This window comes from Amia ocellicauda, chromosome 21 (genome assembly GCF_036373705.1).
Source record: "Amia ocellicauda isolate fAmiCal2 chromosome 21, fAmiCal2.hap1, whole genome shotgun sequence".
In the NCBI taxonomy this organism is placed as follows: Eukaryota; Metazoa; Chordata; class Actinopteri; order Amiiformes; family Amiidae; genus Amia; species Amia ocellicauda.
Window position 1 is genome coordinate 16,616,931 of NC_089870.1, and position 13,778 is coordinate 16,630,708.

At 38.2% G+C, this 13,778-nt stretch overlaps 1 protein-coding gene across 1 annotated transcript; it reads left to right on the plus strand.

The window, feature by feature from the left end:
* Nucleotides 1-3,712: 3,712 nt before the first annotated feature.
* On the plus strand, nt 3,713-6,619 carry fosab (v-fos FBJ murine osteosarcoma viral oncogene homolog Ab). The gene is made up of 4 exons (XM_066695028.1): nt 3,713-4,033; nt 4,587-4,829; nt 5,130-5,237; nt 5,347-6,619. The coding sequence occupies exons 1-4, from the start codon at nt 3,893-3,895 to the stop codon at nt 5,998-6,000; spliced, it is 1,146 nt and encodes a 381-aa protein (XP_066551125.1). The 5' UTR covers nt 3,713-3,892; the 3' UTR covers nt 6,001-6,619.
* Nucleotides 6,620-13,778: the final 7,159 nt, after the last annotated feature.

Sequence of the window (13,778 nt, forward strand, 5' to 3'; positions counted from 1 at the left end):
GAAAAGTGCTTTTGGGAATGACTGCCCAGATGCTGCCCCTTCTCAAACCAGCTTCATTATCTCATCCCAGTCGTGAGATAATCGCCCTGCACAGCCAGCAGCTCCAGTGAAGACAGGCCGCCCAATCACACGGCAGCGTTTGTGTGCCTTATAAGGTATATCCTGTTCACATGGCCGACAGTTGCCGGGAATTGCACTAGCTGGCGGTCACAGGGACGGGCTTGATCTTCTGTAGGACAAAGGTCACTCCGCGGCGATTCTGGTGACCCCCGTTCTTTCATTCATTTGTGGGCTGGCTATGAAATCATCATCACATGTCTGTTTATTTCACAGTTATCAGTTATCTCCAAACAATGTGTGTGCCAGTTTGAGCCAATTTGGATGTCACAGTGATAGGATACAAAAATATAAAATACGTAACCAACATATCTTATGATGATGATGATGAAGATTTTATTATTATTCATAAAAAGAGCGTGATTGTGCGAGAGCTGGCTTCAATTATGTGTTCTTGGGGGTGAAGTCTGCTTAGTGCTATCAAAACACACAACGTTATTTAAACAAGGAATTCTCGACAGTGACGTCACAAGTCATGACATTCCAACAGGTATATGACAATTAGCGTCTGTAACTATAGACACATTGCAGACATTAATTACATACAAGTATTCTATGCAGACTTCCTTAATTCTGTTACTGAGTTTTATACCGCTCTGTCACTGCTGATATGACATAGTTTAAAGCTGAGTTATAGACTCCACATAGTCCATATAACTATAGTAGTTTGTTATTGATGTATACTTCCACTGTGACCCTGTATTGGATAAAGCGGTTATTGAACTGCGTGGAAGGATGGATTTATATTTCTATTGGCATACATATTATTTAGGTTAAACGCGCAATTGCACGCAATAATATATATGTATGGGAGGGCTGTATGCATAATAATATGCAATTGTGTTATGTATAGTGTTCAATGACTTGATGAATGGGAATTGTGAATGTTGTAGGGCTAGACTTCTTCTAACTTGGCAGAAGTGTCAGAAGGGGTCCCCTGCTGTTAAAGCATGGCCATCTCAGACATAATTTAAAATGTAATGTTTTTCAATTGTTCTGAAAAACACACACAAATAAAACACGTTTATTTGAAGGTCCGCATTCAAGACTGTTAGGCCGCGGCACGGATACTGTCTAAGACCGTGCAGAATAACGCGGAGATCGAAGTTCGAAAAAGTAACTGAAAACGTTTGAGAATCAGTAACTTTCTCAGCCAACACATTCGATAATTCAATATATAACAGCGTGTCAGAGTGGAGAAAGTTTCCCTTCTAGTGTATTCTGTGAATTGTTTATTTCCCATTGGGACTGTTTCATAAACACTAAAGAAAAAGTAAAAGTAAGTTTCAAGCTGTGAGCTTCCACTGACGCTCCACCTCTGCTTACTGTTTACGTTCCGTCTTCTGCATGGTTACTGAAACGTCTGTGACGCGGGGGGTGGGGCGTTACTATGACAACACAATATTTGTTATAAACACAGACGAGGTAATACCAAGAGCTACAAAACCTGACCCCTGGGATCTGCTGAGACGACAGGTTTAGTCTTGGCAACCAAATAAAACTTTTGTAATGGTTTTACTTGAGAATACAACATTATATAAAAAGAAAAACAATACATAGTATATCATTGAGAAATACATGGTATCTTTTAAGATGAGACTAGTGAAAGTATTTCGAGTTATACTACTCTGTTGAATACTTGCACTGTTTTTATTGCATCATCTGTCTAAACACTGCACAATAACAACAACAAATATTACTTCTGCTACTATTTATATTCCACTATAGCTCCCTCTCTTCTGGATATCTAAAATGGCATTTTGAAAACAGTGCCCACAACAGTGAGAATGGTTTAAGTGAGATTACTTTAATAATATTTTAAATATCAATACTATCATATAATTAATTCAGTGATTTACTATCTATCTATCTATCTATCTATCTATCTATCTATCTATCTTTTTTCTATATTATCTACCTCCCTGGAGTATTCCTGTATATTTATAATTCTATCTCACTGGTTCTCAATCCTGGTCCTGGGGACGCCCTGCCCTTGTGGTTTGTGTTGCAACCAAGCTCTCAATTGTGAAGGTTGGAACAAAAAACAGCAGAACAGGGGGTCCCCAGGACCAGGATTGAGAACCACCGTGTCTATCTAGTACATGCTACGTAAACATTTGCTGAAAAGAAAGAACTCCAGCCAGTGTAAACCAGTTATGCAACAGAAAAGAAATATTGAAAGCAGGGCTTCCCTAAAAGGGAAACACCTCATGAATCAAGACAAATATGGAACCAAGTAGAAAAACACTAATATCAGCAAGATTAGACTGGTTTAGGTCAGACTTGTCTGGCAAACAGACACACCCACTTGCAGAATTCATGTACGTACAAATGCAGCCTTAGGGCTAAACACCTGCATCTCCTTTGCATTACAGGTGTTACATAACTGCTTACAGGCTTGGCATCCAGATGTATGTCTACCTTGGTGATGAAATGTGTTTGTTGTGAAAAAAACATACTTCAGGAATGTGCTCCCTCACCAAGACTGTTTCTTGGAGAAGTTAATTAATTGAAGGCAACTAATTGAAGTCATGCAAAAAAATAAAATCCCACTGAATCCTGCTTCCCATTTGCTAGTGAATGGATTCCATAATGTTGTGTAACTAATCAAAGTGCATCTTTTCAAGGTAATGTAGTATAATTTTTAATTATTCCATTGTTGCAAAGTCCTTGTTGTTGTTGTTGTTGTTGAAGATTTTCTTCCTTCCACTACTTCATCATCATCATAGTGTTAGTCATTGCAATGTTTGTCTGTTTTGTAAAGTAAACATGCAAATCCCCAGTGGAGTACACCCATATGTACGAATAATATTCATTTAAATTAACATAACTATCGCAGTTGTACCACCAAAGTCAACATCGCATTCACAAACCATAAATGGGTATACATATTTGAACACAAAATGTGAAAATGTTATGGGAAGATTTTATTTTCCTTTTTTCCTTTGGGCGTGTTGCAATACTATATAACATTTCAGTATAAAAAGTCTAGTAAATATACACTAGAAATGTAATATGTAACCATGGATATTATTTTTACCAATACAACTGCTATTTATAACTGAATTCCCTTTTTTTCATGAAATGATCTTTCCCCACAGTGCTCTAATCTAAATCAACGGTGGCTGATCCTCTTTCTCCTCCCATCCACTGCTTTTTTCCCTTTTTTTTCTATTCCTACGTCGATCCTATGTTAGCCAATTAGAGTGGTTTTACGGTACAGTTTCTGTGGCAGGGTACAATTCCCATAACTGCTCCGCCCGTGTACAGGATGCATTCCATATAAGGATAATGACGTACTGGGATCCCCTGTTCTAGAACGTTCCATTTTCACAGGGTGGTAACAAAAAATACATATATTTCACACTGTGTCAAGTATTATACATATTTTCGTTTAAAAATAAAAGTAATTATTATAATAATCTCAAATTAACAGAAAACTACTTTTATAACGGTGTCTAGTCGAATTTTACGTTTTCGTTAGTTGTAAGACGAATTCACCCGTCCCCTATCGGGTCGTACCACTTTTCATTCATGTTTCTTTTTTTTCCCCGCCTCAGCACGATAGTATAAAAGCACGACAGACTGTCAGAGCTGTCAGATAAACCTCCAGCAAAGAACAGCGGCGCATTGGACAGTGCGAGAGCATTTGTTTGCGCGAAACGACAGCCAACTCTGAAACAATCTGAAGAAAGTCAGTTTTGACAGCTGAAGTCGATCGGTCATTTTTCGTCTGAGATCTTCAAGCAAGTTTTGCTTTCAGATTGTGACCGCGATGATGTATACGGGCTTCGGCACTGAGTGCGACTCTTCCTCCCGCTGCAGCACGGCGTCCCCAGCCGGCGACAATCTGACTTATTATCACTCTCCGGCGGACTCCTACTCCAGCATGGGCTCGCCGCCCAACGGGACTCAGGTAAGAGGAAGATCCACCGCCAACTTCTTCAGCGATTAACTCCTACATCTAGCCAACACCAGCTCTAACTGTGGACTTCGTGTTTCGCACAGAATACGTTTTAAACTGATCTTGGGTAGTTCATTGCATGAAGCAATAAACGTGCAGACGTTTATGGTTGCATTTAAAATATTTAACAATAAGGACGTTTATGATTTACTTTGAACTAAGGGCAAAAGACTAGGCAGTTCTGTGCATATCAGGTATTGCATTCACTCGGCATGTCGGATATAAGAAGCTGCTGCAGCACTGTCCACACCGGCTCGCAGGGAGAGCGTGTGTCGTTCAGGAGACTCCGGAGCAGAGTTCCACGTCATTAGTGACGTCATAAATGTCCTTTTTAGTAGTGTACATGGGATAAAACTTTTTTTTAGTAACTGATTATAACTTCTCCACAACACTAACACTCGCGTGTAGGAATTTAAATATGCAATAACCTAAATTATCTTCCTTCTCATTAGAATTGACATTGCAGATCATTTGATTGAATTTTTTTCTTTCCCCTGTGATACAGGACTTCACTGATCTGACGGTTTCAAGTGCCTCTTTCATCCCAACTGTCACGGCCATTTCTACAAGCCCAGATCTGCAGTGGATGGTCCAGCCAACTACTCTCATCTCTTCTGTGGCCCCATCCCACAGCAGAGCCCACCCTTACGGTGTACAGGGGTCCAGCCCTGTGTACTCCAGGTCAGGGATGATCACAACTGCTGGAACCAGAGGTCACAGCACTGGCAGGAGGGGCAAAATTGAACAGGTACCTTGAAATTCTAACTTCTCATTCTCTCTGTGCAAAAATAGAAAAATCACCAGAGTAATATTTTAAACATGCATATATCTTCACAAGAAATAGGAATGCTTTATGCAGCATCACTGCCTCCTACTGAGGCTCCTGTTTGAAATTCAGGTCATGAAGAGTCTGCAATAGCTTTCTATATATAGCACCACTGCAGAGAGACCTGCAGTCGGTTCCTGTAGAGGGCAAGTGAACTGACTGAAAATATGACATTGGAATGATCGTAGGATCTAAATTTAAGAATTTGTTTTTCTTGTATAGCTTTCGCCTGAAGAAGAAGAGAAACGGAAGGTTCGGAGAGAGAGGAATAAAATGGCTGCAGCAAAGTGCCGCAATAGAAGGAGAGAACTCACTGACACCCTGCAATCTGTAAGTATTGCTTTAAATGATTAAACTATAGGCTCAATATCACACAATGCTGTATATAATATACTTTGCGAAAATATCCAACTAAATGGCATCTTCCTTTCCTTGCTAGGAAACTGACAATTTGGAGGATGAGAAATCTGCTCTGCAAACTGAAATTGCCAATCTCATGAAGGAAAAGGAGAAACTGGAGTTCATCTTGGCAGCACATAAGCCTGCCTGCAAGATTCCCACAGACCTGGACACTAGATTTCCAGACACCACAGTCTCCACTCCTCTACGCATATGTGAAGATTCAAGTTTCCAGATTCACAACACAATTCCAGAGGCTTCCAGCTCAACCGAGTCTATGGCTACCTCTTCCAAAGCATCCCTCTTTCCCTTGGCTTCAGAAGCTTGTGCTTCAACGGTGAAAATGTCAGATTTGGACAGCTCCCTAGAATTAAAAGAGGAATCATTTGATCTGTTTGCATCATTCAAGAAGAACACGGTAGAAACGGCACGATCAGTCCCAGATATGGACTTGTCCAGTTCCTTCTATGCACCTGAATGGGAACCACTTTACACACCAGGAACTACTGACCTGGAGCCTCTGTGCACCCCAGTAGTAACCTGCACCCCATCCTGCACTACTTACACGTCTTCCTTTGTGTTCACTTACCCTGAATCGGAGTCGCTGCCTAACTGTGGAGTAACTCAAAGAGGTAGCAGCAGCAATGATCAGTCATCTGACTCTCTTAGCTCTCCCACCCTTCTTGCCTTGTAAGGAAACTTTAGTTATATTATGGACTTCCAACTACATTTCTAATGTGATGCAGGGTACAATGATCCTAGGGCTATGGCATGGACATACCTAAAAGGTTTTTATTTTTATCCTTTAAATATTAAACCATACTTGCCTCTTCCAAGTATGTAGCAAAAAGCATGCTTATTGTTAAATTCACAAAATATCCTGAAAGCTGTTGTCTAAAGCATGTTGAATCATGCAATGTTCTGTACTACTTATTTTCAATTTATTGGTGCTAGATATTTCAAATTTTGTATTAGTGCAGCAGACTTAATGTGTTTAATGGCAATAGTGAACTGATTTAAAATAACCCGACCGTTTGATTTCTAGCTGATGGACAATTTACTGTTGTACACTATTTCATGTTTGTGATAATTATAAATGGTGTGCTTTGTCAAAACCATGGTCTGAGTGGTCTAAATCGGAGTATGAAAGTTTTCTGTGAAAACGTTTTGTGTTTTAATTGTTGAAACTAACTTCTGATATTTATATTTTTAATTTTATTTTTCTACTTTTGGAAGGTTTAAAATTGGTTAAACCTCAACACAACCGCACTGGTTGCCTGTTATAACAGACAATAAATATCTGCAAAGAGAAATGAAGACTGTTTGTTTTATTGTGGTTTTAAATTGGTATCTTCGATTCTTGACACTATAAATCCTTTGGGGGATGAATGAAACCTAATAGACTTTACATTGATTTATTCTAGTTCATGTGTGTGTTGGGATTAAATGGGCAATATTTGGAAGGAACAGAATGTATTTCTCCGACGTTTTGTAGTAAAATAACGGAAGGCGATTTTACACGGTTTTCCTGCAGCAGTGATCTCGTTATCTTTGGCAGATGGGCAATTAAAATATGTTGCAAAAGTGTGGAAACCAGTGCAGCAGCAATCCCGTCTGCAGGCAGCACTGGTCCAGCCCGCTCCGCCTCTCACACTGTTTGCTGTTCCGTTTCTATGGCTGTCGCACGACGTCAACGCACTGACGTCAATGCGTGTCTTTACATAATCCTGCTCTGCCAGCGCCATGACGTCTGCTTTCCGTGCCCATATACAGATATGACTATTGACTTCAACTGTGGTGGAAATTTCTAGCAACTTGATACGCCGGGCTGCGCATCACCACATGCGCCGTCCCCACCGCGGAGGAGCTGTTTTCATCACCAGTCGCTATGTAACATAACATGACGGCCAAATATCGCGAGAAGACAACATCTGAACCGCCTGTGTGGTTGTCATGGTAATGGAATATTTATAGTTACATATGGTTCTTTTTCCTGGAGTGCTGTTGCTAGGATCATTGTATTAGAGGACTATTCTTAAAATACACCTGTAGTGATTTAGTAGCCGTTGATGTGCCGAAGTCAATGCATGCGTTTTCTAAAGTGATCACATTTTTCCAACAACAAAAGCAAACCAATTCTTACTTCAAAGGTTATATGAAGTACCTAAAGCGAGATGCATCACCCAAACAATTGTTGAAGGTTCTACCCTCACCATTACATATGACCATCCTAAAACTTTTATTTCCACCCTCAACGCTGAAACTATGAATTTAGTATTTTTATTATGTTGATGAGAATAGGCCTACATAATAGACAAACTGTTTTGTATCAGTCTGTGACCATTTTCTACTTTCTTGGAAAATGTACCCGTGTAGTGAAGGGAAAAAGAACCATAATTCCTATTATGTGTTGCAACGTTCTTGCAAATGAATGAAATATTCTACGAGATCGTCCCTCGTTGCTGGGAGAGGGCTGTCAGTGCCTCCTCAGCAACACACCACTGTACCCAGACAAGGTGTGACATACTTTCTTAGGGTCACTTTTCAGAGAAGAAAATTATACTATAATTACCTACAGCACTGGCAGACAGACCAAGTCTCCTGGCATCTACATACGACCCTTCTTCCTTTCACTGCTGAGCAAGGAGTTAGAAACCTATGGAAGGCACATTAAAGCATTATAGTCTGAAATTTGAAATGATTTGAAACACAGTATCAAACAGTGCCAGCCCCACGCCTGTCTGAAGAGACCACTAACTGAATCAGTCTCTCAAACCTGTGCTGTCTGCACTAGGAGCTAAACTCTCTCTCTCTTTTTTTCCACGTGTTTGCGTTAAATGATTTGATGTTCAAAAACATACATTTTCTTAATAATTCATTCTGAATTTGGCCATTTTAGATATTGAGATTCGGAGGGGAAAAATGAGAGTCACAAATGACGTAACTATGTACCTTCCCAGGTGTAAAGCAACCAATGTAGTCATGAAGAGAACACTGAAGATGGGATAAATGCTTTATTAAGACAATGAAAAAAACATTTGGCAATAAACCTTTGAGGAGACCAAAAATATATGTATAGAGGATGAAAGCCTTTAAGTGCTTTTCTGTGTGTAAATGTAATGGAAAATGTAATGCAAATATTTGCACAGAGAGCTAAGAGCAGTGAATTTCCAGCCAGTGCTCAAGGAGAGTAGTATTTATGATTCATGGACTTTTCCATGTTATTGTTCTGTCTTCATCCAAAAAAGATACAGCATGCATGGTTATTTCTTATATTATTAAAATACAATCAATTTTAAAATCAGCAATCAGTTTTTCCAGTAAAAACTTTCAAAGTAACATCTAGACTAATACACATTTTTGTTTTCTTTTCAAGCATCTCCATATAAATATTGAAGATCAATTTTAAAATGTAAGGTGTGGTTTAATGAATAGCCTTATTCTGTGACAATAGTATTTTCCTCAAATATACACAGTGGTCATCATTAGTGTTTATTCTTGAATGAATGTTTAAAATAAACATCTAGGATTGCTGATGGTAAAACACACAGTTCTATTTGAAATTGTTTCATAAGCATCTTTGGATATTTATAGGCCTGCAAACTGCATGAAATGTACAGGAAAAAGTTAAAAGGGATTTAGTGTGGGTCAGGTTATACGAGTCACTGCTCCATGGAGCTCCTGCGTAAACTGTAGCTCTCGCTTGCTGCATTTCAGTGGTGGGCTGACTGCCAAGCCACAGCCTCGCTCAGCTCACACTCAGAAACCAAAGATCGTCATCATGGATATTTATGGAACTTAGAGCAATATTGTTTGTGCTGAGAACCCATCTTGAAGCTGTTTCTAGGATACCAGGGGAGAGCTAATGCACTAGATGATATATTTTCAGATTCATTTCAATCATATTTTATTTATTGCATTATGCAAGTTTCTAAATATGCATCTTATATGGACAATTCAGTAATTCATAGGTAGGTCCACACATATGAGCTTTTTCATGAAGTATGCAGACCTGTTTATTTATACCCATACTAAATTGCTCCTTAAGCAGTATAGTACTTCTAAAAAATCAGATTGGGAGAATATTGTAAACTGTAAGATATGATTTATCGAACAACAACAAAATTGGCACTCAAATATAGAAAGAAGGCTTATCTTATTGTTTGTTATACACTTGTTTTATAAAATGGAATTAGGCTAATTTAAGAAACAAAGCCTTGAAAAATATAATGTAATTTAAAAAACAGAAACCCACCCACGCACTCCATGATGCAAAATCATTACTTATTGCTTTATAAAAGCTAACATTTATTTATTTTTATCTGATGAGGATTTTAAAACTGGAACATTAGCTTTCTTATGAAGGAATAAAGAGACATACAGTGTGCTGAAGGGATTTCTGTTTCTTATTGATGCTATTGTCTCCAACACAACTTTAATGAGACGGATCAAGTATGCAATAAATAGATGAACACATAAACAATAATATGTATATATATATATATAAATATATATTAATACACTACATCAGCAGTATAGAAAAGAAGGAAATTCGGTATCAAAACTCGAGACACTCAGCTGGAGTAAAGGCAGAGTCAGAATCAAGGACAGGAAAACCTATATACACAGACAAAAAACAAAAAGGAAATGTACAGAGTGAGAAATGGACATCACTGTTCCCTGCTGATCTGCTGAATAGATGGAGAGAAAAAGCTAGAGGGCTGATGAGGTTAGCCACAGTTGTAAGAGCAAAGTCGTGTTTTGTCAGTGCTCTTCCTTAAGGTGATTTAAAAGGAACAGTTTTCCTGAATAATTTATAGGTTTTTATGCCATCAGCCTGAAGCTCATCTTCAAGAACCTTGTTAAAGCACAGTGACTGTATGGTAGAAATGATGTGAAAGATTCAACTCAAAAACTAAATCAAAGAAATGTGTGAAATAAAAATTCAGTAGAATAAAATCACAACTGTGTTCTAAGTCTCACCCTATCAAAAAAGGAAAATGCCAAATTAAAATATTCTGTAAACAAATATACAGTAACACATGTTAAATATAATATAGCTGTTATTCTACAGTTTTTGGGGCTTTGTTGAATCTTAATTTACATTGTGAACTCTATGGTATTGAAAAATTAAAGGACAGGAAGTTTACATTGCACTTTTTCTTACATTTGAAAAATTCACCAGAAATTACAACATTAACTTAATTTCCATTATGCTGGTGCAAACAAAATTGAGAGTAACAACAGAAGATTCTGATGAATAGCATTGTCAAAGTACAGTGATTAAAGTGTTGGATTGGTTTCTAGGATTAATATTCCTGTCTTGTTCATAACCTTTCCTACACAGTGTATAAAAAGGTTGGAAAATCCCCCAAAACATGAGTAACATTTGTTCCTTGAGAACTTCAAGGTGTAGTTTAAAAATGAAGTAAACAGATATATATTATTCGCCAAGCTAAGTGGGACAAAATATAGCTCACCCTGATCAGTACAACAGGTTCCAGCTAGTTCTAGGCTACTATTACAAAAAATGTTTGACTCAGACATCTGTGTCTGGTTATAGAAGATGACTTACCTAAGGACTGATAAGAATATAATACTAATGTAAATACATTGCTTGGATCATAAACCTGTTAATGTGAAACAGCATTTAGAAAAGATACAGTTATATCTACATAGAGTTAGTTAGCTATTATTGTTTTTCGTTCAATTACTGTCGCGGTAGAGTAAACTTTTGTCTAAGTGGCAAATGAGTAAATGTTGATCATTCCCACAATAAAAAGAAACAGACACCTAGTGATTCAATCATAATGATGTCACTAACTAACAGACTGTTAAGGAAATGTTTCCTGTGTTGTGTATGTTTACCATATGTCTGTTTCTTCAGGTATTTGCATATTTTATTCATTACACCATTATGACCTTGCCCAGATGAATTGGCAGCATATGGAAACATTTAATGTATAGCCTTTTCTTGTAGACAATACTATTAAGGAAAGAAAACAGTGTTTGTAGTTTATATCCTGCCAGGTTTACTTTCAGAGAATCATAAGCAATGTTTTGTTGGGTTTAATATGCAGCCTCAAGATTGCAGGATACTTTATCAGCTGCTACTGAAGGACAATAAGAAATAGTTCTAGGGCATTCCTAATTATGACAGCGGTAATGAGACCAGACTATTGCAAGAACATGATAGGTAACTGCATTCCGTGTCAAAAGAGGCTTGGCGTTTTACTATGTAATCTTCTCCTTAACCTTGTATTGACACAGGAAATGCGTAGTGTGTGAGTAGCTAAGGGTAGGGCAGTGACCTCTTATACACAAAGATTGCAATATCAGAACAGACTTCTCACAGCTGCAACCAAACAGCCCACTAATCAGACACACACCCTTCCTTTTCACAATGCTTTGAAATCTACTGATTTCTCATTAGCATTTATGAATTTATGACCCTAGAATTATTACACCGGAGAGGTATTTGTGTACTTCAATCACGAGGACAATATTTTTCTATTGAGCGTTTTAAGTCACTATCTGTTGATTTCCAAACGTCAGTCAGTCAAAAAAAGCAGAAACATGCCGTTGATTGAGTAAAAGAGAAGCATGCATATGTACGTATTTTTCTATGTCAGATCTCAGTTCTTCCGCTTACCACATTAACCACATTCAGACAAACAGAACAACCTTGGGTAATTGCAAGCTACTAGAGTATCTCTTCACTTTCTGCTGAACTGGCTCTTAAACTGTGAATTCTGGTCACAAGAAGCAAGCACATCAGCCTGTTAGAGTCACCAAAGTTCAATAACGTTCCCAAACCTACGTAGACTAGAACCCTCAAACACAACACCTACACGCAACAACAACACAGACAAAAGCAGAAGACCTGCTAACATGGATCAAACAAAGCGGAGGCCTCATCTACTCCTTTCACATCCATCCATCAAATCCTGTGGCCAACAGACTGTCCAAACTGCGTACTTGTTGTTTTGTATATGACAGCCACAATGTGATTTGATAGTAGTAATTCCTTTCTTTCACACAAAAGTATAGTGCCACAATCCACAATGATTCCCTACTGTGAAATCATGCAGCGTGAAATAACTCTTTCTATTAATACCACCTGCCAGCCCCAGAGAGATGCAGACACAGTAGAAATAGCAGTTGCCGGTGGCTTCTTTTAACATCAGCATCAACAGCAGCAAAATTAGAACTGTGACGTGAGCCTACGTCTGCACTCGGGCCCTGGGGAGGAAGCAGGCAGTGCTTGGAAAACACACACACACAAAATCCTGCCAGAATAAAAATGCAGGTGAAGGGTATGAGAAAGCACAATTAACTTCACTTTTAGGAAAACAAGACAGCCATGTTTTTTTTTTTTCATCCAGATTTGAAACATCCCTCCAGCCTTTCTCCCCTTCACACAAAGGAACACTAGCTTTTCAGGTGGAAATTAAATTGCTCTGACTGTGCATCTCCTTAACCAATGAATAAAGGCCTCAGTACCCTGATTCTCAGTCGTTATCCTCAAACAGCCTAAAATACAAATACATGTGCAGAGAATGTAGAAACCTGCATTTGATGTAAACAAATATTTAGTTTCTCAGGTTTACTAAATGTTCTCTTTCTATCCATCTTGACCTTGACTTTACATGACAGACCACATTTAAGTGAAGGAAGAAGTCATGCAAGACTACAACCTACAGCAATTCAAAATCCACCCATTTTAATGTGCAGACACTGCCTGGTGAAATTATAAGAATGTGTGGTATTCAATTTATTTTCACTATATTTAAAATAAAGCAGGATAATTGAGTCTTGGCGTGCACTCATGTGAAATGAGTGATAACAAGTCAACATGCATTTAAATACAGGCAATGCAAAATGTGATAATAAATGTAACTGTGGAACCAAGTTTAAAAACCACAGCTGAAAGAGGGGTCTTCGAGTAAGGCTTTCTCGGGGGACTAGGGACTTTGGAGAGTCTATTTGTGGAAGTGTTTGGATGTCTCTTTGGCTTACTTCTTAAGCATCTCTGGAGGGATGTCTCTCTGGCAACATGGCAACACAGCCTAATATAATCCCTAAACTGGGGACAGCAGAGTGTGGTTTTCAAATCAAAGTAATAATAATAATAACAATAATAATAATGATGATGAAAATAATAATACTATTTTTTACATAATGTATTATTGAATATGTATATATGTGTATGTTAGTATGCAGGCTATCTTGGTGATAGTGTGTAGGTTAGTTAAAGCAGTATTAATATTTAGGTTGTGATACTGTGTAAATTAGCATAAGTATATTGTAGTGTTTTCCACTCTTTGCTACTCAATTCACCTGGAATTAAAACAAGATTCAAACAGAGGAGAATGAACTATAGTGACAGTGTTATTTGCAGGGAGCATTTTACAGGCAAGTACAGCAAATCTCTCTCTCACTCTCACTCTATTATCTGCCACCCCCACCCCC

Bases quoted from the DNA above. Each gene is read 5' to 3' on its own strand.
- fosab (XM_066695028.1), top strand. From the start codon at position 3,893: ATGATGTATACGGGCTTCGGCACTGAGTGCGACTCTTCCTCCCGCTGC. The intron at 4,034-4,586 runs GTAAGAGGAAGA...CCTGTGATACAG, and splicing joins CGCCGCCCAACGGGACTCAG to GACTTCACTGATCTGACGGT. The intron at 4,830-5,129 runs GTACCTTGAAAT...TTTCTTGTATAG, and splicing joins GGAGGGGCAAAATTGAACAG to CTTTCGCCTGAAGAAGAAGA.